The 27711-nt window shown below is 37.3% G+C and overlaps 1 protein-coding gene across 1 annotated transcript in view; it reads left to right on the top strand.

The window, feature by feature from the left end:
* The window catches only part of CPNE8 (copine 8), a 269508-nt gene that overhangs the window by 26287 nt on the left and 215510 nt on the right, over positions 1-27711 (top strand). The window contains exons 2-3 of the mRNA XM_052640034.1: positions 17400-17440; positions 19372-19418. Of these exons, the coding sequence (XP_052495994.1) occupies positions 17400-17440; positions 19372-19418 (88 nt within the window). The remainder of the gene's footprint in view (positions 1-17399; positions 17441-19371; positions 19419-27711) is intronic.

Genomic DNA, 27711 nt, shown 5'->3' on the forward strand with positions numbered 1-27711 from the left:
CCCATGGAAGGTTGAATTCATTTTCTAGTTGATTTGATATGTCACCTGGAACGTAATGATTATTAATAATAGCATCACATGCTTAATAATAATAGCATCTGTAATTTTAGATGTGGGAAATTGTGTGGTTTAGCCACTCAGTCCTGTCTGACTCTTTGTGAGCCCATGGATCAGACAGCTCACCGGGCTACTCTGTCCATGGAATTCTCCAGGCCAGAATACTGGAGCGGGTAGCCTTTCACTCCTCCAGGGGATCTCCCCAGGGGATGAACCTAGGTCTCCTGCATTGCAAGCGTATTCTTTACAGTGTGAGCCACTTGGGGGCATCAGCCAGAAGAGAACCTTGAAATAAAGTGTAAAAACAGCTCTGTGTTAAGGAAATGTGATCATCAATGCACGTTTGAAAACTTAGGCTCTAATTCTAGTGTCTGAGTTTTTAGAGGAATATTTTGGTAGATTTAGAAGAATGTTAACTACTTTCTACTTCAGAGCCCTCATTTTACTTAATATTCTCCCTCAGGGATGCCAAGTTCTGTTGTTGCTGTTCTAGTTTTTCCTCTCAATAGGGATCTACAGCTAGCTTGCTTCATCATGAAAATGAATGTTTGATATTAATAGATATCTGTACCTTTTGGCAATTTACTTTTGAAATATGTTACCATTTTCTCTCTCCCCTCACCATTTATATCTCTGTGCCAAATCTAGGGCTTATGGTGGAGAAGGCAAATGTATTCAATCTTGTGTTAACTGGTTAGTTGTTAGTAAATACTGGCTCCCTGAAGTTGCACCTAGGAGGGCTTTTGAGGGAGTATCTGGGCTTTGTGGGAAAAAAATGCAATAGTTAACTTTTGAAGTAAAGTAAATGTGGCTTGTAAACTATTACTTTTTTATTGTTAACCTTTGATTTACTGACTGATCAGTCACTGAAACCCTTTCTATTTCTGTGGCCACCATTCTTGTTCAGGAAGTTGTCACCTTACCCCAGACTATTAAAATGTTTTCTGAATTATTCTCTGTGACAACAGAATTCATGTCTTTGATCTATTTTTCACATGTTGTGTAGTCAGCTTCTCAAGCAAACATTGAATTGTGTGATTTTTCTTTACAGAAACTTTCAAGTATTTCCCCTTTGCTTACAGAATGGGATTCTAGCACCTTAACATGCTGTTCAAAATCTTTCCTCATCCTGACCACATATCCCCTTCCAGTCATGTCTCAGACATGAGGTCTCGCAAAAGTGGAGTATTCGCTAAATGCCAAATCTCTTGTGTGTACTCTCACTTCCTACTATTGTCGGTACTTTCCTTTGGGGTGAGACTTCACCTTCTTCCTGGCAATTTCTGTACCTATCCTTGCTTATCAAGGGTAACTCATGATGTTCTACTGGATTTCTGAAACTGGAAATAATTTTCCTTCTTTGAGTTCTCACACTACATTTCCTATAAGTTCAGTTCAGTCACTCAGTTGTGTCTGACTATTTGAGACCCCATGGACTGCAGCACGCCGTTCCCTGTCCATTACCAACTCCCAGAGCCTATTCAAACTCATGTCCATCACATCAGCAATGCCACCAAATCATCTCATCCTCTGTCATCAGCTTCTCCTCCTCCCTTCAGTCTTTCATAGCATCAGGGTCTTTTCCAATGAGTCAGCTCTTCGCATCAGGTGACCAAAGTATTGGAGTTTCAGCTTCAATATCAGTCCTTCCAGTGAATATTCAGGGCTGATTTCCTTTAGGATTCACTGGTTGGATCTCCTTGAAGTCCAAGGGACTCTCAAGAGTCTTCTCTAACACCACAGTTCAAAAGCATCAATCCTTTGGTGCTCAGCTTTCTTTACAGTCCAACTTTCACATCTGTACATGACTACTGGAGAAACCATAGCTTTGACTAGATGGACGTTTGTTGGCAAAGTAATGTCTCTGCTTTTTAATAAGCTGTCTAGGTTAGTCATAGCTTTTCTTCCAAGAAGCAAGCATCCTTTTATTTCATGGTTGCAGTCACCATCTGCAGTGATTTTGGAGCCCAAGAAAATAAAGTCTCCCACTGTTTCCATTGTTTCCCCATCTGTTTGCCTTGAAGTGATGGGATCAGATGCCATGATCTTCGTTTTCAGAATGTTGAGTTTTAAACCATCTTTTTTCACTCTCTTCTTTCACTTTCATCAAGAGGCTCTTTAGTTCCTCTTCACTTTCTGCCATAAGGGTGGTGTCATCTGCATTTCTGAGGTTATTCATGTTTCTCCTGGCAATCTTGATTCCAGCTTGTGTTTCTTCCAATCCAGCATTTCTCATGATGTACTCTGCATAGAAGTTAAATAAGCATGGTAACAACATACAGCCTTGATGTACTCCTTTTCCTATTTGGAAACAGTCTGTTGTTCCATGTTCAGTTCTAACTGTTGCTTCCTGACCTGCATACAGATTCTCAAGAGGCAGGTCAGGTGGTCTGGTATTCCCATCTCTTTCAGAATTTTCCACAGTTTATTGTGATCCACACAGTCAAAGGCTTTGGCATAGTCAATAAAGCAGAAATAGATGTTTTTCTGGAACTTTCTTGCTTTTTCCATGATCCAGTGGATGCTGGCAATTTGATCTCTGGTTCCTCTACCTTTTCTAAAACCAGCTTGAACATCAGGAGGTTCATGGTTCACGTATTGCTGAAGCCTGGCTTGGAGAATTTTGAATATTACTTTGCTGGTGTGTAAGATGAGTGCAATTGTGTGGTAGTTTGAGCCTTCTTTGGCATTGCCTTCCTTTGGGATTGGAATGAAAACTGACCTTTTCCTGTCCTGTGGCCACTGCTGAGTTTTCCAAATTTGCTGATATATTGAGTGCAGCACTTTGACAGCATCATCTTTCAGGATTTGAAATAGGTCAACTGGAATTCCATCACCTCCACTAGCTTTGTCCATGTTGCTGCAAATACATTATTTCGTTTATTTTAATGGCTGTTCTGTCGATGTACATCTAGGTTGCTTCCATGTTTTGGCTCTTGTAAACAGTACTGAAATGAACACTGGGGTGCATGTATATTTTGGGCCATGTTTTTCTATAGATATATACCCACAAGTGGGATTGCAGGGTCATATGGTACCTATATATTTAGTTTTTTAAGGATTTTCCATACTTTTCTCCATAGTATCTGTACCAGTTAACATTCCCACCAATAGTGCAAGAGAGTTCCCGTCCATCCACATCCTCTATAACATTTATTATTTGTGGATTTTTTGATGATAGGCATTTTCACCAATGTGAGGTGATATCTCATTGTAGTTTTGATTTACATTTCTGTAGTATCTAGTGATGTTAAATATGTGCCTAGTGATGTTTTCATGTGCCTGTTGGCCATCTGTATGTCCTCTTTGGAGAAATGTCTATTCTGGTGTTCTGCCCATTTTTTGAATGGGTTGTTTGTTATGATGCTATCATCATAAGCTGTTTGTAAATTTTGGAGACCAATCCTTTATCAGTCACATCTGTTACAAATATTTTCTCCCAATCTGTGGGTTGTTGTTTCCTTTGCTGTGCAAATGTTTTTGAGTTTAAGTAGATCCTTTTTTAAAAAAAACTTTGATTTCATTTCCATTATTATGGAGATGGATCAAAAAAGATATTGTTGTGATTTATGTCAGAGATTGTTCTGCCTCTGTTTTCCTCTAGGAATTTTGTAGTGTTCAGTTTCACATTTAGGTCTTTAGTCCATTTTGAGCTTATTTTTGTGTATGGAGTTAAGAAATTATTTGATTTCATTTTTTTTACTTGTACACTATATGTGCACTATATTTTTACCCTTACACTGTATGTTAAAGAGACTGTTTTTCCAACATTGTCTTGCCTCCTTTGTCATTGATTAATTGACCATAGATGCATGGGCTTATTTCTGGGTTTTCTATCCTGTTCCATTGATCTGTATTTCTGTTTTTGTGCCAGGACCATACTGTCGTGACAGCTGTGGCTCTGTAGTATACTCTGAAGTCAGGGAGCCTGATTAGAACTGCTTTTGCTGCATCCCATAAGTGTTGGACTGTTGTGCTTTCATTTTCGTTTGTCTCTAGGTAATTTTTAAATTTCTTTTTCGATTTCTTCAGTGATCCAGTGGTTGTTTAGTATCATATTGTGTAGCTGCCACATGTTTGTGTTTCTTAGAGGTTTTTTTTTTTCTTGCAATTTATTTCTAATCTCATAGAATTGTGATCAGAAAACATGCTTGATATGATTTTGATTTTTTCAAATTTACCAAAGCTTTCCCTGTGGCCCAGCTTGTGGTCAGTCTTGGAGAATGCTCCATGATCATTTGAGAAGACTGTGTATTCTGCTGTTTTTGGATGGAAAGCTCTATAAATATCAGTTAAGTCCAACTCATCTAAAGTGTCATTTAAGGCTTGTGTTTCCTTATTGATTTTCTTTCTGAATTATCTGTCCATTAATGAAGGTGGTAAAGTTTCCCACTATTATTGTGTTATTGTTGATTTTGTCCTTTATGTTTATCAGTATTTATGTTACCTACTGAGGTGCTCCTATTTTGGGTGAATTTGGATTTATAATTGTTATATCTTCTTCTTGGATTGAACCCTTAATCATTATGTAATGTCCTTCCTTGTCTTTTATAACAGTCTTTGTTTTAAAGTATATTTTGTCTCATATGAGTACTGTTACTCCAGCTTTCTTATGATTTACATTTCAATGAAGTACCTTCTACCATCCCCTTACTTTTAGTTTGTAAGTGTCCACAGCCCTGAGGTGGGTCTATTGTAGACAATATATGTATGAGTCTTGTTTTTGTATCCACCCATCCAGTCTATGACTTTTGTTGGTACATTTAATCCATTTACATCTAAGATAATTATCGATATGTATGAACCTATTGCAACTCTGTTCATTGTTTTGGATTTGTTTTTGTAGATTTTTTCCTTCTTTTGTGTTTCCTGCCTATAGAAGTTCCTTTAGCATTCTTTGAAAAGCTGGTTTAGTGGTGTTGAATTCTTTTAACTTTTGCTAGTCTTGAAAGTGTTTAATTTCTCCATGAAATCTGAACAAGAGTCTTATTAGGTAGAGAATTCTTGGTTCTAGGTTCTTCCCTTTCATCACTTGGAATATATCATACCATCTGCTTCTGGCATGTAGTTTCTGTTGAGAAATTGTCTGATAACCTTATGGCATTTCCCTTGTATGTTGTCTTTCTGTCCCTTGTTGGTTTTAATATTTTATGTTTGTCTTTAATTTTTGCATTTTGATTACTGTGTGTCTGGGTTTGTCCCTCCTTGGCTTTATCCTGCTTTGAACTCTGCCTTCCTAGACTTAGTTGACTATTTCCTTTCCTATACTGGGGAAATGTTCAGGTATTATCTCTTCAAATATTTTCTTGGGTCCTTTCTCTCTTCTCCCTCTGGAACCTCTATATTGTGAATGTGCATTTAATGTCATCCCAAAGCTGTCTTCCTTTCTTTTCACTTTTTTTTTTTTTCTATATTCAGTTTTGCAGCATATGCAAAGCATTCTATCTTCCAGGTCACTTATCCATTTTTTTTGTCTCAGTTATTCTGCTATTGATGTCTTCTAGTATATTGTTCATTTCTGTTTGTTTGTTCTTTAGTTTTACTAGATCTTTGGTAAACATTTCTGTAAACATTTATGACATCTTCTCCATCCTGGATCATCTTCATTATCATTATTCTGACTTCTTTTTCTAGAATATTGCCTATCTCCACTTCATTTAATTGTTTTTCTGGGAATTTATCTTGTTCCTTCATTTGGAGCATAATCTTTTTTCTTTTCATTTCTGTAAGGTTTCTGTGATTGTGTTACTGCTGGAGGCTGCTTGGATTGTAGTTCTTGTTTCTTCTGCCATCTCTGGATGAGGATAAGTGGCCTGTGTAGGCTTCCTGATGGGGGGTACTTGCTGTGGGGAAACTTGTGGGCAAGGCTATGCTCAGGAAAACTTTAATCCAATTGCCTGCTGATGGATAGAGCTGTGTTTCTTCCCTGTTAATTGTTTACCCTGAGGCAACCCAGTTTTGGAGTTGCTAAATCCAAGAGGGCTTGGGTCTGATAGATACCTCCCAGGACTGTGGCTGCCAGTGCCCCTGTCTCCATGGTGGGTCACTGCCAATCCATGCCTTTGCAGGAGACCTTCAAACACTCAGGTAGGTCTAGTTCAGTCTCTTGTGGAGTCACTGTTGCTTTCCCCTTGGTCCTGGTGCACATAAGATTTTGTTTGTGCCCTGCTAGATTGGAGTCTCTTTTTTCCCCAGTACTGAGGAAGTCATATAATCAAATCCCATTGGCCTTTAAAGTCAGATTCCTTGGGGATTCCCAGTCCATTGGCTGGATCCCTAGGCTGGGGAGCCTGATGTGGGGACTAGAACCTTCATAACAGTGCAAGAACTTCTTTGGTATTATTGTTCTCCAGTTTGTTGGTCACCCATTTGGCAGGTATAGGATTTGATTTAATCGTTTCTGTCCTTCCTACCATTTTGTGTGGCTTCTCCTTTTTCCTTGATTTGGAATATCTTTGTGTGTGTGTGTGTGGGTGGGTTCCACTGTGCTGGGAGAAATATCAATAACCTCGGATATGCAGATAACACCACCCTTATGGCAGAAAGTGAAGAACTAAAGAACCTCTTGATGAAAGTGAAAGAGGAGAGTGAAAAAGTTGGCTAAAAGCTCAACATTCAGAAAACTAAGATCATGGCATCTGGTCCCATCACTTCATGGCAGATAGATAGGGATACAGTGGCTGAATTTATTTTAGGGGGCTCCAAAATCACTGCAGATAGTGATTGCATTCATGAAATTATAGACGCTTACTCTTTGAAAAAAAAGTTATGAGCAACCTAGATGGCATATTCAAAAGCAGAGACATTACTTTGTCAACAAAGGTCTGTCTAGTCAAGGCTATGGTTTTTCCAGTGGTCATGTATGAATGTGAGAGTTGGACCATAAAGAAAGCTGAGCGCCAAAGAATTGATGCTTTTGAACTGTGGTGCTGGAGAAGACTCTTGAGAGTCCCTTGGACTGCAAGCAGATCCAACCAGTCCATCCTAAAGGAGATCAGTCCTGGGTGTTCGTTGGAAGGACTGATATTGAAGCTGAAACTCTTAATACTTTGGCCACTCTATGCGAAGAACTGACTCATTTGAGAAGACCCTGATTCTGGGAAAGATTAACGGCAGGAGGAGAAGGGGATGACAGAGGAAGATATGGTTGGGTGGCATCACCAACTCAGTGGACGTGGGTTTGGGTGAACTCTGGGAGCTGGTGATAGACAGGGAGGCCTGGCATGCTGCAGTCCATGAGGTTGTAAAGAGTCGGACACAACTGAGTGACTGAACTGAACTGACTGTCTTCCTGTTGATGGTTGTCCAACAGCTAATTGCGATTTTGGTGCTCTGGCAGGAGAAGATGCCTAACTGATTTTTATCTTGATGATCTCTCCACTGATGTCAGTACGGTGTTGAAGTCTCCTACTTTTATTGTATTGTTGATTTCTCCCTTTATGTCTGTCAGTATTGGCTTTATATATTTAGATGCTCCTCTATTGGGCGTACATATGTCAGTATGTGTCATTTTCTCTTCTTTTAGCTATCTTTTTATCATTATACAAAGCTCTTCTTTTTCTTTACAGTATTAATTTCAAAGTCTGCTTTGTTTGATACAAGTGTTGTTTAGTACAAGTACCCCTGCTTTCTTGTTATTACCATTTCATGAAATATCTTTTCATTCTATTTCTGTTTTTCACACTGAGGTGAGTTTATTATAGATAGCATGTTGAAGTTTTTTTTTTTAATCTAATAAGACATTCTATATTTTTTGATTGGTGCATTTAGTTCATTGATATTTAAAGTAACTATTGATAGTTTGTATTTATTACTATTTTTATTCCTGTTTTGCAGATTTTTTTAGTTCTTTGGTCATTTCTTCTTCGTTTTTTTTCCCCCCATTATAGTTTCATAATTTTCGGTGGTAGTATGATTGCATTCCTTTCTTTTTGGTTTTCTTGAATATTGAGGTTTTCGATTTGTGGTTACCATGGAGTTCATGTATCTTGACCTATAATGATATGTACTTCTTTAAATTGATTATCACTGATGTTCAACACATTCTTAAAGTTCTACATTTATTACTCCACTTCTCCACATTTTGTGTTTGATGTCATGTTTTCATCTTCATGCTTATCCTTTTACTGTTTACTGTAGCTATCATTGCTTTTACAATTTTTTTTTTTTTTTTTTTTTTAGTCTGTGTACGGGCTTATTTTGTTCCTCCCCCATGGCTCTATGATAAAGAATCTGCCTCTAATGCAGGAGACTCGGGATTGAACACTGCCTTGGGCGGATCCCCTGAGAAGGAAATATCGACCCACTCCAGTATCCTTGCTTGGGAAATTCCATGGACAGAGTAGGCTTGTTACAGTACATGGGGTCACAAAGAATTGGACATGACTTAGCAACTAAACAATAACAATTCAAACTGGCTTACTTAAGTGCTTTTCAATTCTTACTATATACTTGGCCTTCCTGTTGTGGATTCCTATTGGGATTCTTTCTAGTTAGGGAAGACTCTTCAAGATTTCTTTTAGGGTAGATTTGAAATTGTGAATTCTTTTAGTTATTGCTTGCTTGAGAATTCTTTTCCTTTCTTTGTATTCTAACTGATAAAATTTTGTGGTAGAGTATCCTAGGTTAAAGGCTTTTCCTTTTCAAGGCTTTGACTATATTCTGTGACTTCCATTTGGCCTGAAAAGTTTCTATAGATAAATTATCTGATAGTCTTATCCTTTCATATAGAGAATGCCCTATATGAGTGGTTTTCTCATGTTTTCTTTAGAACTCTCGACTTTTAGCTTTTGCAATTTTCATTATATGTCTTGGTGTGGGTTTTTGTTGTTGTTGTTGTTCTGGTTTGGGAGCCTCTGTGCTTTCTGGACTTGGATATCTGTTTCCTTCTTTAGGTATGAGAAGTTTTCAGCCATAATTAATTCAGATACATTTTATTCCTCTGTCTCCCTTTCTGTAATCTCTGTTATATGTAGTTTGGTATATTTTATATTATTCCATAATCTTATATGTTGATTTGTTTTTATGTTTCTATTTGCTGTTCTGTTTGGGTGATTTCCATTATTTTGTCTTCCAAATCACTTTTGAAAACTTTTGTGTCATTTATTTATAGTTGGCTATTCATTGCTCCCTATCTTAGAAATTGAGGTATCTATTTTTATGTCAGCTTTATAATTTTTAATTCCTTGGTAAAATTGCCTTTCTTAATATCAATAAACTTTCTCAATTCACTTAGCATTTTTATTACTGACTTTTTAAACTCATTGTCTGGTAGACTGATTATCTCTGTTCAATATTTTTTCAGGGGTTTTCTTTTGCTGTTTCAGTTGAGAATAATTTCTCTGCCTTTTTATTTTATTTAACTTTCTCTTTCTCTGTGAATTCAGAAGAAACAGTTATCTTTTGTGGTCTTAAAATGTGTTTTTATGTAGCAGCATCCCTGAGTAGGCTGTGTGTGATCACTGTCTTTCATATGATGGGTGGTTTTGATATGGATGCCTGTCATGTCTTTCCTTAGGATGTGCTGGCCACTGTCTGTCACTGCCCTGTCAGAGGGGGGTGTTCTCTGTAGTTGTTTAACTAAAAGCCCTGAGGGTGAAGGTGATCAGGTATTATTAATCTTTAGTGTCTGTCCTGTACCAACAGAAAGGATTGCTGAGGCAAGTCCCATGCACTCACCAAGGTCTAATGTGCTACTTATCTAGGCATCAGCAGCTCTTCATCCTTGATCTAGTACAAGTCTATGGCATGGAACGGATGGGTCTAGAGCATTTGGTGGATTGAAATTGGACTTTAAAAGTCCAAAAGGACTGATGCTGAAGCTGAAACTCCAATACTTTGGTCGCCTGATGCGAAGAACTGTCTCATTGGAAAAGACCCTGATGCTGTGAAAGAATGAAGGCAGGAGGGGAAATTTTTTAAATTTATGAAAAATTTTAAATTCATGGCTGAAGTCACCATTTGCAGTGATTTTGGAGCCTAAAAAAATAAAATATCTCACTGTTTCCATTGTTTCCCCATCTGTTTGTCATGAAATGATGGGACTGGATGCCATGATCCTCATTTTTTGAATGTTGAATTTTAAGCTAGTTTTTCCACTCTCCTCTTTCACTTTCATCAAGAGGCTCTTTAGTTCTTCGCTTTCTGGCATAAGTGTGGTGTCATCTGCCTATCTGAAGTAATTGATATTTCTCCCAGCAGTCTTTATCAATAAAGCAGAAGTAGATGTTTTTCTCATAATCTCTTGTTTTTTCTATGATCTAATGGATGTTGGCAATTTGATCTCTGGTTCCTCTGCCTTTTCTAAATCCAGAGTGAACATCTGGAACTTCACAGTTTGTGTACTGTTGAAACCTGGCATGGAGAATTTTGAGCATTACTTTGCTAGCATGTGAGATGAGTGCAAATGTGTGGTAATTTGAGCATTCTTTGGCATTGCCTTTCTTTGGGATTGGAATGAAAACTGCCATTCTATAGTCCCGTGGCCACTGCATGGTTTTCCAAATTTGCTGGCGTATTGAGTGCAGAACTTTCAAAACATCATCTTTTAGGATTTGAAATAGCTCAACTGGAATTCCATCACCTCCACTAGCTTTGTTCGTAGTGATGCTTCCTAAGGCCCACTTAACTTTGCATTCCAGGATGTCTGGCTCTAGGAGGGTGATCATACCATTGTAGTTATCTGGGTTGTGAATTTCTTTTTTTGTATAGTTCCTCTGTGTATTCTTGCCACCTCTTTTTAATATCTTCTGCTTCTGTTAAAGCCATACCATTTCTGTCCTTTATCAAGCCCATCTTTGCATGAAATGTTCCCTTGGTATCTCTAATTTTCTTGAAGGGATCTTTCATCTTTCCCATTCTGTTGTTTTCCTCTATTTTTTTTGCATTGATCTCTGACAAAGGCTTTCTTATCTCTCCTTGCTATTCTTTGGAACTCTGCATTCCAAATGTAAATATCTTTCCTTTTCTCCCTTGCTTTTAGCTTCTCTTCTTTTCTCAACTATTTTTAAGGCCTCCTCAGACAACCATTTTGCCTTTTTGCATTGTTTTTCTTGGGGATGGTGATGATCACTGCCTCTTATTCAATGTCATGAACCTCATTCCATAGTTCTTCAGACACTCTGTCTATCAGATCTAATCTCTTGAATCTATTTGTCACTTCCACTGTGACAAATTAGTGCTTTGTTTTTTTTTTAGGTCTTGGGCATAGAGTCAATATTTGCTTGACAAATAGTTGCAAAATTGCTTTGAAGTTTAAATGGAATCACTATTTTCCTATTAGAGAAAGAGAAGCCTGAGATGTCACTTTTAGAGGCTAATTGGCTGTTCAGTCTTGGTATGCCACTTAAGAATAAAAACTCTACTGGTCAAGAAAACTGTAATATTCATCTCTTGGCCACTCCGCACAGTTCTGTGCTAATATCTATATGAGAAGCTATCTTAAAATTGGCAAGTGGCTTGTTGAGCATAAAATCAGAGTAAGTAAGGTTGTCCAATGAGGTAACTGGCTATTGGCATCAAGGGAATGTCGCTATATGCGTTGGTCTGTTTTAAGAGACTAGTATCAGTGATGGTTGAATAATAAAGGGAGAAGTCAGGGAAGCTTTTCTCCTGGATGATGCTGGAAAGATGTTATTAAACTCTTGCTTATCTTTTCCTATTTCAGCCTTCATGCAAAATATGCTCTTGCATTAACCTAGTACTTCTTCATACAGGTTAGAATTTAATTCACTGGGCTTCAGCTTTGGTTGTGCTCTTGCAATCATACTCTTAAGTCCAGGCATTTTAATTGCAATTTGAGATGAGTGGTTACTGGAACAACTCATGCAATTCACAGATCAAAGTTTTGAATAGGTTATTTCTTCAGGCAAGCTTTCTAACTCATACACTGTATTTTTCCATAATTTCTTTCCATGAGTTTGTTCTCTTCCTTGGTTTATCTACATCAAGATTTATAGAATAGAAGGGGCTGTTGAAGATTTTAACTTAATGTTCAGTTCAACCTCACATTATAAAATTGTAAGCATAATATTAAAATCATCCTAACTCAAGCAAATGACAACACCATGGAAGGAAGTGTATTTAGCCTTCCTATATAAGAGCTGATGAGGAGTGGTGTGTGTGTGTGTGTGTATGTTATTTTTTCTTAAGAACTGTTTTATGTAGAAAAATAATATTTTTCTGTGAGTAAATACAGTTATGTTTTGCTTCCTATCCTAGTTCTTTTTGTTCATTGCATAGGTGGCATTTCTCTTCTCATTAGTCGATAAACAACATTTTATGTATATTCTTTTGACACAACTAACAGGTATAAGATGAAACCTTTCCTTTCACATTTCCAACACTTGTAGGAAAACAGGTGTTTCTCTCAGACTTCTCCAGACAATGTAGCATTTTGTAAAGTTGAGAGAAATTGGGTTCCAAAAGTTGACTTCTTTGGAATATTTCATACAGGGCTATGTGCTCTTATTCATTTACTCAACTTCTTTGAGCCTCAACTTAGTTTCTATTTCCTTTTTTTTTTTTAATAAAATAGCCATTGGAATAATACTTCTTGTTTAACTTAATATGGGTGTTTTGCATCTATATTAGGGAGGAAAAAATCTTGCATTTCTGTCATCAATCCAAACTTTGTGATTCATTTTGATAATCACTGGTCTTTTGCAGTGTATATATCATTTAAGAATCTTTGTCTTTTCCAAACTTTTAAAATCATACAGTTCAATTAGTTCAGTTGCTCAGTCGTGTCTGACTCTTTGTGACCCCATGGACTGCAACACACCAGACCTCTCTGTCCATCACCAACTCCCAGAGTTTACCGAAACTCATGTCTTTTGAGTCGGTGATGCCACCCAATCGTCTCATCCTCTCTCGTTCCTTTCTTCTCCCACCTTCAGTCTTTCTCAGCATCAGGGTCTTTTCCAATGAGTCAGCTCTTTGCATCAGATGGCCAAAGTATTGGAGTTTCAGCTTCAGTATCAGTCCTTCCAGTGAACACCCAGGACTGATCTCTTTTATGATGGACTGGTTGGATCTGCTTGTAGTCCAAGAAACTCTGAAGAGTCTTCTCCAGGACCACAATTCAAAAGCATCTTTCTTCGGTGCCCAGCTTTCTTTGGAGTCCAACTCTCACATCCATACATGACTACTGGAAAAACCATAGCTTTGACTGCACGAACCTTTGTTGGCAAAGTGAAGTCTCTGCTTTTTATTATGCTGTCTAGGTTGGTCATAGCTTCTCTTCCAAGGAGCATGCATCTTTTTATTTCATGGCTGCAGTCACCATCTACAGTGATACTTGAACCCAAAAAATAAAGTCAGCCACTGTTTCCACTGTTTCCCCATCTATTTGCCATGAAGTGATGGGACCGGATACCATGATATTAGTTTTCTGAATGTTGAGCTTTAAGCCAACTTTTTCACTCTCTTCTTTCACTTTCATCAAGAGGCTCTTTAGTTCTTCTTCACTTTCTTCCATAGGGTGGTGTCATCTGCGTATCTGAGGTTATTGATATTTTACCCAGCAATCTTGATTCCAGCTTGTGGTTCCTCCAGTCCATCATTTCTCATGATGTACTCTGCATTTAAGTTAAATAAGCAGGGTGACAATATACAGCCTTGACATACTCCTTTTCCTATCTGGAACCAGTCTGTTGTTCCATATCCAGTTCTAACTGTTGCTTCCTGACCTGCATACAGGTTTCTCAAGAGGCAGGTCAAGTGGTCTGGTATTCCCATCTCTTTCAGAATTTTCCACAGTTTCTTGTGATCCACACAGGCAAAGGCTTTGGCATAGTCAATAAAGCAGAAACAGATGTTTTTTAAGAACCCTCTTGCTTTTTTGATGATGCAGTGGATGTTGGCAATTTGATTTCTGGTTCCTCTGCCTTTTCTAAAATTAGCTTGAACATCTGGAAGTTCATGGTTCATGTATTGCTGAAGCCTGGCTTGGAGAATTTTGAGCATTGCTTTACTAGCGTGTGAGATGAGTGCAATTGTGTGGTAGTTTGAGCATTCTTTGGCATAGCCTTTCTTTGGGATTGGCATGATAACTGACCTTTTCCAGTCCTGTGGCCACTGCTGAGTTTTCCAAATTAGCTGGCATATTGAGTGCAGCACTTTCACAGCATCATCTTTCAGGATTTGAAATAGCTCAACTGGAATTCCATCACCTCCACTAGCTTTGTTCATACTGATGCTTTGTAAGGCCCACTTGACTTCACATTCCAGAATGTCTGGCTCTAGGTGAGTGATCACACCATTGTGATTATGTGGGTCATGAAGATCTTTTTTGTACAGTTCTTCTGTGTATTCTTGCCACATCTTCTTAACATCTTCTGCTTCTCTTAGGTCCCTACCATATCTGTCCTTTATTGAGCTTATCTTTGCATGAAACGTTCCCTTGGTATCTCTAGTTTTCCTGACGAGATCGCTAGTCTTTCCCACTCTATTATTTTCCTCTATTTCTTTGCACTGATCACTGAATAAGGCTTTCTTATCTCTCCTTGCTATTCTTTGGATTCCAAATGGGTATATCTTTACTTTTCTCCTTTGCTTTTCATTTCTCTTCTTTTCACAGCTATTTGTAAGGCCTCCTCAGAAAGCCATTTTGCTTTTCTTTTTCTTGGGGATGATCTTGCTCCTTGTCTCCTGTACAATGTCATGAACTGCCATCCATAGTTCATCAAGCACTCTGTGTATCAGATCTAGTCCCTTAAATCTATTTCTCACTTCCAGTGTATAATCATAAGGGATTTGATTTAGTTCATATCTGAAAGGTTTAGTGGTTTTCCCCACTTTTTTCAAGTTAAGTCTGAATTTGGCAATAAGGAGTTCATGATCTGAGACACAGTCAGCTCCTGGTCTTGTTTATGCTGACTGTATAGAGCTTCTCCATCTTTGGCTGCAAAGAATATTATCAGTCTGATTTCGGTGTTTGCCATCTGGTGATGATCATGTGTAGAGTCTTCTCTTGTGTTGTTGGAAGAGGGTGTTTTCTATGACCAGTGCATTTTCTTGGCAAAACTCTATTAGCCTTTACCCTCCTTCGTTCTGTACTCCAAGACCAAAATTGCCTGTTACTCCAGGTTTCTTGACTTCCTACTTTAGGATTCCAGTCCCCTTATAATGGAAAGGACATCTTTTTTGGTTGTTAGTTCTAGAAGGTCTTGTAGGTCTTCATAGAACCATTCAATTTCAGCTCCTTCAGTGTTACTTGTTGGGGAATAGACTTGGATTACCATGATATTAAATGGTTTGCCTTAAACGAACAGAGATCATTCTGTTGTTTTTGAGATTGCATCTAAGTCCTGCATTTTGGACTCTTTGTTGACTAAGATGGCTACTCCAGTTCTTCTAGGGTATTCTTGCCCACAGTAGTAGATATAATGTCATCTGAGTTAAATTCACCTATTCCAGTCCATTTTAGCTTGCTGATTCCTAAAATGTCCTTGTTCATTCTTGCCATCTCCTGTTTGACCACTTCCAATTTGCCTTGATTCATGGACCTAACATTTCAGGTTTCTATGCAATATTGCTCTTTACAGCATCAGCCCTTGCTTCTATCACCAGTCACATCCACAACTGGGTGTTGTTTTTTTTTTTTTTGGCTCCGTCCCTTCATTCTTTCTGGAGTTATTTCTCCACTGATCTCTAGTAGCATATTGAACACCTACCAACCTGGGAAGTTTATCTTTCAGTGTCCTCTTTTTGCCTTTTCATAGCGTTCATGGAGCTCTCAAGGCAAGAATACTGAAGTGGCTTTCTATTCCCCTCTCCAGTGCACCACATTTTGTCAGAACTCTCCACCATGACCCTGCCATCTTGAGTGGCCCTACATATCATGGCTTAGTTTCACTGAGTTAGACAAGGCTGTGGTCCCTGTGATCAGATTGGCTAGTTTTCTGTGATCATGGTTTCAGTCTGTCTGCCCTCTGATGCACTCTCTCAATGCCTACTGTCTTACTGGGGTTTCTCTTACCTTGGACTTGGGGTATCTCTTCACAGCTGCTCCAGCAAAGGGCAGCCACTGCTCCTTACCTTGGACGTGGGGTATCTCCTCCCCACCGTTCTCCTGACCTTGGATGTGGGGTATCTCCTCTTGGCTGCTTGCCACTCCACTGCTGCGCAGCCACCACTCGCCACTTCAGCGCCTCTTAGCCATTGCATAAATTAATCTTTGGGGAATTAAATCTAGTCAGAAGTAGTCTATTCTATGTTGTTCATATGATCAATGTATAGCTGAAATTTTTTATCAAAGAGCAATGAGAAATTTAAATTGCAAAGTTTAGGGACTAAGTTATCAAGAGTTTATGGAGTTTTTTTTTTTTCTCATATTATAAAGGATCTAAATTTTTGTTTGTTTTTGACCTTATCACTATATGTTATGGATCCTAATGGCTAGAAGAAATAATGTTCAAAAAAAGTTTATGCTTAAGAATATTTATTTATTGTTGTTAGAAATCCATTATTTTCTATTTGTTGTTAAAAGTTGTATGGGTTTTTTTTTTTTTTTTTAAGATAAGTAAGGTACTAGAATCACATTATTTTCATTTATATGTGTATAACATAGTTTTTGAGTTCCAAGGTCACTGCAATATTTGTACTGTCTCTCCTTGATTTTTATGAACTCTGAAAGAAAGAGCTGGATTACATTTTTTAAGGACACTTAATGAGCAAAACTAGACACAGGGAAAACCGGAAAATTTCCACTTAAGTAGAGCACTTCCTTTATAAATATATAACAAAGTATATTCTCAAATGGAAATGTTTTAAAAATTTACTGTTTTTTCAATCATTGCTGGATTCATAGTGTCTGCTTAAGGGACAAGTGGATTATTTTAATTTGATTTCTGACTAGTAGTTTTTGAAACTGACAGTTCCAAATATAAACATTTCTGATAATTTCTTTTCTTTTTGAGAATATTTGAAGATGTAGTCTGATTTTCTTTTTTTTTGGTGTATGCTGTTCTGTTGACTATATTTGTATTTTCTCAGTGTATCATGATTCTATGGAAAGAGTAATTTTTAAAAACCTGGAATATGAAAGTGTATCAGGTTGATATGAAAAAAAGCATTTCAGATATTAAGCATGGTACTGATAAATGCTTATGGTTGGTACTCTTGGTAGAAAAATAGGACAGGATAAACATGAGATTTTTATTGTAAGTATTAAATATAAAAATGTAATATAGCTTTTATAAATAATTACCGGTTAGTGGAGGATGAATATTCAGCACAAATTTGAATTTTAGAACTTCTAAGTCATTACATTTATATGTTTATATATTTATATAAATATTTTGGTGTTGCATTTATCTAGTATTTTCTTTTTTCTTCAACAGAAATCTTCTGGACAGAGACACGTTTTCTAAATCTGATCCAAGTAAGTATTTAACTTGCTTTTTGAAATAGTCTATTCAGGAGGAGAAGGGGTCAACAGAGGATGAGATGGTTCAATGGCGTCACTGACCCAATGGACATGAGTTTGAGCAAACTCTGGGTGATAGTGAAAAAAAAAGGAAGCTTGATGTGCTGTGGTTCATGGGGTCAAGAGTTGGACACGACTTAGCAACTGAGCAACAACAACTTATTTTACTTACTTGCTTTTGTAAAAAGTTGTATGAAAATTATAATTTTTACTTAAATATTGTCTTAAAGACTAGAAAGTAAGGAGGAATATGGTCTCAGGCCCTGCATTCTTATCTACCTGGGCAGTACTCTGGCTAAAGAGAGGGAATTGCTTAGCATTTAGAGACTAAGAAGAAAACACAAATGACTCCAATGCAGGACAATTGATTTTGAAATTAAAACCTCATTATAAAGTCATATGATAGAAATTATATTTGAAAAACAGCTGTAATGGGCCATAATTCTAAGTGATCAAGTCACAGAGTAACAATTTTCCTTTTTTGTGAATAAAAGAATTATATAAAGTCATGTATAACCAAGTAAATTATATAATATCTTGAATGAGCTGAATTTTTTTATTACTAGCTATGTATATATTGAAAACTGGAGATAAATTGTACAATGAAAGCCAATTTTAATTAGAAAACAACAGAAATAATGTATAAATCAAAAAAAGAAGTTGATATCCAGTTGCTCTCCATCTCTACAAATGTGTGAAACTATGTGGTTTAATGAAGGGAGAGGGATGTTTTCAGTTGATGAAAGAGTTGTCACTGGAGATTGAGATTATCACTGGAGAAAAGGCATTACAATTTGTGGGTATTAAAACTTCCCAGGACTCATTAGTAAGTGAATGGGATATTTTTATCCCTTAATTTCTACTCTAGACTCTTAATCTACCTTTTTTGGACTTCCGTTTGTGGTTGACAGGATTTCTTGTTTACAAACATTGAGGATAGGAGTTGCAGATATTAAATTTAACATTTGATTTGGTGCAGATTGTCCTCCCTATGATGCTTCTGAGGATTATAAGTATCCTAGCAAGAGCGTGACCTATGACTGGTAACATACTGAAATACTTCAAAACTGTTTGTGTGTGTTAGTTGCTCAGTTGTATCCAACTCTTTGAGACCCCATAGACTATAGCCCACCAGGCTCCTCCATCCATGGAATTTTCCAGGCCAGAGAACTGGAGTGGGTTGCCATTCCCTTCAATAGGGGATTTTCCTAACCTAGGAACTGAACTCTGGTCTCCTGCATTGCAGGTAGATTCTTTACCAGCTGAGCAAGCAGAAAATTCACAAAACTGTTTGCAACTAAATCACTTCAGTCATGTCTGACTCTGTGCAATCCCATAGATGGCAGCCCACCAGGCTCCCCTGTCCCCAGGATTCTCGAGGCAAGAACACTGGACTGGGTTGCCATTTCCTTCTCCAATGCATGAGAGTGAAAAGTGAAAGTGAAGTCGCTTAGTTGTGTCCGACTCTTCGCGATCCCATGGACTGCAGCCTACCAGGCTCCTCCGTCCATGGGATTTTCCAGGCAAGAGTACTGGAGTGGGGTGCCATTGACTTCTCCGACAAAACTGTTCAAACTTAGTTTAAAAAAAAAAAAAAAAAATCATCTACATTTGTAGCATAATGAAATTGAAGATGTTAGTAAATAACTATTATATTTTTGTGCCAAGACCTATACACATTAAGGTCTAAAGACCTGTTATAGTTTTTTTCCTTATTTACAAAAATTTTAATCATGCGATGATTTATTAGCAATTTTCCTGCCAGAGTAAGGTGAGGTATTAAGAACTAATTTTAACCTACCTTTTGGACAGCTGAAAAGTAAATTGGGTTTGTTTCCTTGATATTTATAAAAAATGTTTAGATTTTTTTTCTCATCTTTTTGCAGTTTGTGTCTTATATATACAAGGAGTTGGAAATAAAGAATGGAGAGAGGTAAGAATTGGAATTTTAAAAATATGATTTTTATGCTGTAAGACATAGTATAAGTTACAATGTAATCAAGATGATACTTTCCTGTTTTTAGTTATTTTAAGTCATCTTCAACCATTCAATTCAAAGATTGAATTTCTTTTTAATTTTATTTCATTTTAATTTGATGAAAGCAATTTTTGTGTTTTGTTTTTAATAGTCTTCAATGTTTAGCTCATTTATGACCTTTCTGTGAATAATCTAGCCTTGATGTGTGTTTTCCTCATTCTCACTTTTTGAGGTCAACTGCTGATTTTATAAAATATTGCTTTAAATGATTTTAAGTGTGGTGATTGATACCAATTATCTGCTCTTTAACAGGTAGTAACTTGTTTGAAAATAAAGTAGAAACTCAATTTCCTATTATTAGGTTGTTGCAAAAGTAATTCTAGTTTTGTATTGTTGAGATTGGCCATTTGATATTGGAATAGATTCAAAATAAAGAAGGTTATGTCATACATCATTTTAATGGACATTTGTCTTTTATTATTTTTTTTGCTAATGACTTATTGCTTGGTGTAATATTATTACTTGTTTATTTTATATTTTTTTAAACTATGTAAATGATGTTAGACAAATTGCAAATTTGGGCAATTTTCTTATTTGAGTACAAAATGGGTTGTAAAGCAGCTCACAACATGAACAATGTATTTGGCCTGGGAATTTTTAACAAATGTCCAATGTAATGGTGGTTCAAGAAGTTCTTCAGAGGAGGCAAGAGTCTTGAAGTTGAGAAGTGTAATCATTGGCCATCGGAAGTTGAGAACAACCATTTGAGAGCCATCATTGAAGCAATCCTCTTACAACTAAATGAGAAGTTGCCCAAGAACGAAATATCAACCATTCTATGGTCATTTGGCATTTGAAGCAAATTGGAAAGGTGAAAAAGCTTGATACATTTATCATGCCTCATGAGCTGACCAGAAATCAAAACAAGCATTTTTGAAGTGATGTCTTATTCTACACAATAATAATGAGGCATTTCTTAACTGGATTGTGATCTGTGACAAAAAGTGGATATTTTTATGATGACTGGCAATGTCCAGCTCAGTGGTTGGAAAGAGAAGAAGCTCTATAGCACTTTCCAAAACCAAACTTATACCAAAAAAATCTCATGGTCTGCTGCTGGTCTCATGCACTACGGCTTTCTGAATCTAAGTGAAATCATTACATCTAAGAATATGCTCAGCAAATTGATGAAATGCATTAAAAACTATAATGCTTGCAACTGGCTCTGGTCAACAGAAAATATCAAATTCTTCTCCATGGCAAACCTGATGGCATGTTGCACAACCAAAGCTTCAAAAGTTGAGCAAATTAGGATATGAAGTTTTACCTCATCCACCATATTCGCCTAACCTCTCACCAACCACTTCTTGAAGCACCTCTATAACATTTTGCAGGGAAAACACTTTCACAACCAGCAGGATATAGAAAATTCTTTCCAAAAATTTGTCAAATCCCAAAACATGGATTTTTATGCTACAAGAATAAGCAAACTTATTTCTGATTGGCAAAAATATGTTGATTGTAATGGTTCCTATTTTGATTAATAAAGGTATTTTTGAGCCTAGTTATAATGATTTAAAATTCACAGCCTGAAAGCATAATTACATCTGCACCAACCTAAATAAAAATTAGGAAACATTTCGTGCAAAGATGGGCTCAATAAAGGACAGAAATGGTAGGGACCTAACAGAAGCAGTGGAGGTGATGGAATTCCAGTTAAGCTATTGCAAATCCTGAAAGATGATGCTGTGAAAGTGCTGCATTCAATATGCCAGCAAATTTGGAAAACTCAGCAGTGGCCACACGACTGGAAAAGTCAGTTTTCATTTCATTTCCAAGGAAAGGCAATGCCAAAGAATGCTCAAACTACCGCACAATTGCACTCATCTCACACACTAGTAAAGTAATGCTCAAAATTCTCCAAGCCAGGCTTCAGCAATACGTGAACCGTGAACTTCCTGATGTACAAGCTGGTTTTACAAAAGGCAGAGGAACCAGAGATCAAATTGCCAACATCTGCTGGATCATGGAAAAAGCAAGAGAGTTCCAGAAAAACATCTCTTTCTGCTTTGTTGACTATGCCAGAGCCTTTGACTGTGTGGATCACAATAAACTGTGGAAAATTCTGAAAGAGAAGGGAAGACCAGACCACCTCACCTGCCTCTTAAGAAACCTATATGCAGGTCAAGAAGCACAGTTTGAACTGGACATGGAACAACAGAGTGGTTCCAGTTACGAAAAGGAGTACGTCAAGGCTGTATATTGTCACCCTGCTTATTTAACTTAAATGCAGAGTACATCATGAGAAAAGCTGGGCTGGAAGAAGCACAGGCTGGAATCAAGATTGCCGGGAGAAATATCAATAACCTCAGATATGCAGATGACACCACCCTTATGGCAGAAACTGAAGAGGAACTAAAAGGCGTCTTGATGAAAGTGGAAGAGGAAAGTGAAAAAGTTGGCTAAAAGCTCAACATTCAGAAAACGAAGATCATGGCATCTGGTCCCATCACTTCATGGGAAATAGTTGGGGAAACAGTGGAAATGGTGTCAGACTTTATGTTTTTGGGCTCCAAAATCACTGCAGATGGTGACTGCAGCCATGAAATTAAAAGACGCTTACTCCTTGGAAGAAAAGTTATGACCAACCTAGATAGCATATTTAAAAGCAGAGACATTACTTTGCCAACAAAGGTCCATCTAGACAAGGCTATCGTTTTTCCAGTGGTCATGTATGGATGTGAGAGTTGGACTGTGAAGAAAGCTGAGCATCGAAGAATTGATGCTTTTGAACTGTGATGTTGGAGAAGACTCTTGAGAGTCCCTTGGACTGCAAGGAGATCCAACCAGTCCATTCTGAAGGAGATCAGCCCTGGGGTTTCTTTGGAGGGAATGATGCTGAAGCTGAAACTCCAGTACTTTAGCCACCTTATGCGAAGAGTTGACTCATCAGAACAGACTCTGATGCTGGGAGGGATTGAGGGCAGGAGGAGAAGGGGACAACAGAGGATGAGATGGCTGGATGGCATCAGTGACTCGATGGATGTGAGTCTGAGTGAACTCCGGGAGATGGTGATGGACAGGGAGGCCTGCTGTGCTGTGATTCATGGGGTTGCAAATAGTCGGACATGACTGAGTGAGTGAACTGAACTGAACAGAAGCAGAAGATATTAAGAAGAGGTGGCAAGAATGCACAGAACTGTACAAAAAGATCTCCACTACACAGATAATCACAATGGTGTGATCCCTCACCCAGAGCCAGACATCCTGGAATGTCAAGTCAAGTGGGCTTTAAGAAGCATCACTACGAACAAAGCTAGTGAGGTGATGCAGTTCTAGTTGAGCTACTTCAAATCCTGAAAGATGAGGCTCTGAAAGTGCTGCACTCATTATGCCATCTAATTTGGAAAACTCAGTTGTGGTCACAGGACTGGAAAAGGTCAGTTTTCATTCCAATCCCAAAGAAAGGCAATGCCAAAGAATGCTCAAACTACCACACAATTGCACTCATCTCACACACTAGTAAAGTAATGCTCAAAATTCTCCAAGCTAGGCTTCAGCAATATGTGAACGGTGAACTTCCAGATGTTCAAGTTGGTTTTAGAAAAGGCAGAGAAACCAGTGATCAAATTACCAACATGCAATGGATCATCGAAAAAGCAAGAAAGTTCCAGAAAAACATCTACTTCTGCTTTATTGGCTATGCCAGAGCCTTTGACTGTGTGGATTACAATAAACTGTGGAAAATTCTGAAAGAGATGGGAATATCAGACCACCTGACCTGCCTCCTGAGAAACCTGTATGCAGGTCAGGAAGCAACAGTTAGAACTGGATATGGAACAACAGACTGGTTCCAGATAGGAAAAGGGGTACGTCAGGCTGTGTATTGTCAGCATGCATATTTAACTTATATGCAGAGTACATCATGAGAAATGCTGGGCTGGAGGAAGCACAAGCTGGAATCAAGATTGCTGGGAGAAATGTCAATAACCTCAGATATGCAGATGACACCACCTTTATGGTAGAAAGTGAAGAACTAAAGAGCCTCTTGATGAAAGTGAAAGAGGAGAGCGAAAAAGTTGGCTTAAAGCTGAACATTCAGAAAACTAAGGTCATGGCATCTGGTCCCATCACTTCATGGCAAATAGATGGGGAAACAGTGGAAACAGTGGCTGACTTTATTTTGGGGGGCTCCAAAATCACTGCAGATGGTGATTACAGCCGTGAAATTAAAAGATGCTTGCTCCTTGGAAGGAAAGTTATGACCAACCTAGATAGCATATTGAAAAGCAGTGACATTACTTTGTCAACAAAGGTCCATCTAGTCAAGGCTATGGTTTTTCCAGTAGTCATGTATGGATGTGAGAGTTGGACTATAAAGAAAACTAGCACAGATGAATTGATACTTTTGAACTGTGATGTTGGAGAAGAGTCTTGAGAGTCCCTTGGACTGCAAGGAAATCCAACCAATCCATCCTAAAGATCAATCCTGGGTGTTCATTGGTAGCAAGGATGTTCACGCTGAAACTCCAATACTTTGGCCACCCGATGCTAGGAGCTGAGCCATTTGGGATGACCCTGATGCTGGGAAAGATTGAGGGCAGGAGGAGAAGGGGATGACAGAGGATGAGATGGTTGGATGGCATCACCGACTCAATGGACGTGGGTTTGGGTGAACTCCAGGAGTTGGTGATGGACAGTGAGGCCTAGCATGCTGTTTCATGGGATCGGAAGGAGTCGGACATTACTGAACTGAACTGAAATACAAATACTGGAGTTTGAAATTTGTATTTGAAATGCAAATAATGGAGAAAAGCAAGGAGGCAGAATTATACTTTTTCATGGTTAATTATTTTATTGTTATTTATTTCAGTAGAGTTGATGTGTAATATTGTATAAGTTACAGATATACTATACACTGATTTGCCAATTTTAAAGGTTATACTCCATTTATAGTTATTATAAGTTCAGTTCAGTTCAGTCACTCAGTCGTGTCCGACTCTTTGCGACCCCGTGAATCACAGCGCACCAGGCCTCCCTGTGCATCACCAACTCCCGGAGTTCACTCAGACTCAAGTCCATCGAGTCAGTGATGCCATCCAGCCATCTCATCCTCTGTCGTCTCCTTCTCCTCCTGCCCCCAATCCCTCCCAGCATCAGAGTCTTTTCCAATGAGTCAACTCTTCGCATGAGGTGGCCAAAGTACTGGAGTTTCAGCTTTAGCATCATTCCTTCCAAAGAAATCCCAGGGTTGATCTCCTTCAGAATGGACTGGTTGGATCTCCTTGCAGTCCGAGGGACTCTCAAGAGTCTTCAACACCACAGTTCGAAAGCATCAATTCTTCAGCACTCAGCCTTCTTCACAGTCCAACTCTCACATCCATACATGACTACTGGAAGTATTGACTAAATTCTCTTCTTATGTAGAATATCTTTATAGCTTATTTCATGCATAATGGTTTTTAACTTAGTCCTTCTTTTAAGGACCTTTTCACCTTAGTCTTGGTTCTCTACCCCTATATTGCCCCTCCCACTCTCTCTCTCCTGATTGATCATTGCTAGTTTCTTTTTTCTCTGTGAATCTTTTTGTTATATTCACTAGTTTGTTGTATTTTTTTATATTCCACATATAAAGTAGCTTATTTCACTTAACAAAATATTCTCAAAGTCCATTCATGTTGTTGCAAATGTATAATTTTATCATTTTTATATGGCTAATATGCCATTATACTTATGTGTGTATATATATATATATGTATGTATATATATATATATATGTATGTATATATATATATATATATATAGAGAGAGAGAGAGAGAGAGAGAGATATCTATATATATCTATATTATGTCTTCCAGTTCAAGAACATGGTGTATTTTTCCATCTGTTTCATCTTCAGTTTCTTTCATCAGCATCTTATACTTTTCTGTGGATAGTATCATTTCAACTAGAAACAGTGACAATCTTACTTATTCCTTACCAATTTAGATTCCTTTTATTATTTTTTCCTGTTTACTTGCTGTGGTTAAGATTTCCAATACTGTGTTGATCAAAACTGGTGAGAGTGGGCAACATTTTCTTGTCCCTGACCTTAAGGGTAATTCTTTCATACTGTTGAGTATTATATTAGCTGTTGGTTTTTCACATATGGCCTTTATTATGATGTGGTATATTTCCTCTATGCTCACTTTCTCTGGAGTTCTTATAATTAATGGATAGTGAATTTTGTCAAAAGCTTTTTTCTGTGTTTATTGAGATGATCATGTGGTTTTTAATCTTCAGTTTATTAATGTGGTGTATCACAATGATTGATTTGTGGATAATGAAAAATCCTTGCATTCTTGTCATAAATCTCATTGTTCATGATGTATTGTCCTTTATTTATCATTGGAGTCAGTTTGCTAGTATTCTGTTGAAGATGTTTGAATCTGTTTATCACTGATATTGACCTGTATTTTCTTTCTTTCCTTTTTTTCCTTTTTTTGTCTAATATTAGTATAAAGGTGATGCTAGGTTCATAGAATGACTTTAGAAATATTCATTTCTTTTCAATTTTTGGATATATTTTTAGAAGAATAGGTGCTAAATCTTCTGTAAATGTTTGGTAGAATACACCTCTGATGTCATCTTTCCTTGGACTTCTTCTCATTGGGAGTGTTTTAATTACTGATTAAATTTCAGTACTGGTAATTGTTCTGCTCATATTTTCTATTTCTTCTTGGTTCAGTCTTGGGAGATTATATGTTTTTATGTATTTGTCTGTTTTTTCCAAGTTTTTATTTTATTGGCATTTAGCTGTTTGTAGTAGTCTTCTTGTGATTTTTTTTAGTAACATTTCTCTGGTATTTGTTGTAACTTCTCCTTTATTGTATCTGATTGTAGAGATTTTATTCCTCTCCCCCCTTTTCTTTTCTTTTTAGGTCAGGCTGAAGGTTTATCAATTTTGTTCGTTTTCTCAAAGAACCAACTTTTAGTTTAGCTGATTTTTTTTTATGGTTTTTTATACTCTATGTAATTTATTTCTGCTCTGATCTGTACTTTCTCTCCTAATAATTTTGAGTTTTATTTGTTCTTCCTCCAAGTTCTTTAGGTGTAAGTTTGAATTGTTTATTTGAACTTATTCTTAAATCCTGATGTAAGCTTGTATTGCTGTAGACTTCTCTCTTAGAACTGCTTTTACTGTGTCCCATAGGTTTTGGATCATCGTATTTTGTGTTCATTTGTCTCCAGGTATCTTTTTTTATTTCCTCTTTGACTACTTCAGGGATCTGTTGGTTGTTTAGTAGCATATTGTTTAGCATCCATGTGTTTTGTGTTTTTTCGCAGTTCTTTTCTTGTAGCTGATTTCTAATCTCAATCATTGTGGTTGAAAGATGTTTGATATTATTTTAATTTTCTTAAATTTAATAAAGTTTGCTTTGTGGCCTACTGTGTGATGTGTCTGAGAGAATGCTCCATGTGCACTTAAAAAGGATGTATATTCTGTTGCTTTCAGGTGGAATATCATATATATAAATATATATATATAAATGTATATATATGTGTGTATATATATATATATATGATTCATCTGGTCTAATGTGTCATTTAAGGCAAGTGTTTCCTTATTGATTTTACATATGGATGATCTGTCCATAGATATAAATGGAATTTAAAGTTCCTTACTATTGTGTTACTGCTGTCAACTTCCTCTTCTATGTCTGTTAACATTTGCCTTATGTAATTTATTGATAGGTTCAGCATATATACTTATTTGCTGTTTAGCAATAATAAGTTCATATATATATATGGTCTGTTAATATATATACTTACAGTTGTTACATCCTCTTGGATCTATTGCTCCATCATTATGTAGTGTCTCTCTTTGTCTTTTGTAGCAGTAATTATTTTATAGTCTATTTTACTAAGTATTATGAACTCTTTCTTTAAAGGTTCTAATTTCTCATTATTCTTCTGAATTCTGTGACCATCTTTACCATTACTACCTGAACACTTTCTTACATAGATTACCTATCTCTATCTCACTTAATTCTTCTGGAGTTTTTCTTTACTTTTGTTCCTTCATCTCATACATATTTCTCTATTGCCTCAGATTTCCTAAGGTGCTATTTGTGTTTTCATGTAGCCTGGCGTGCTGTGATTCATGGGCTTGCAAAGAGTCAGACACGACTGAGCGACTGAACTGAACTGAACTGAACTGAAAGTTCTGCTATGTTTCCTGACCTTAGAGAAGAGGCCTTATTTGTT

This window comes from Budorcas taxicolor, chromosome 5 (genome assembly GCF_023091745.1).
Source record: "Budorcas taxicolor isolate Tak-1 chromosome 5, Takin1.1, whole genome shotgun sequence".
Classification (NCBI taxonomy): domain Eukaryota; kingdom Metazoa; phylum Chordata; class Mammalia; order Artiodactyla; family Bovidae; genus Budorcas; species Budorcas taxicolor.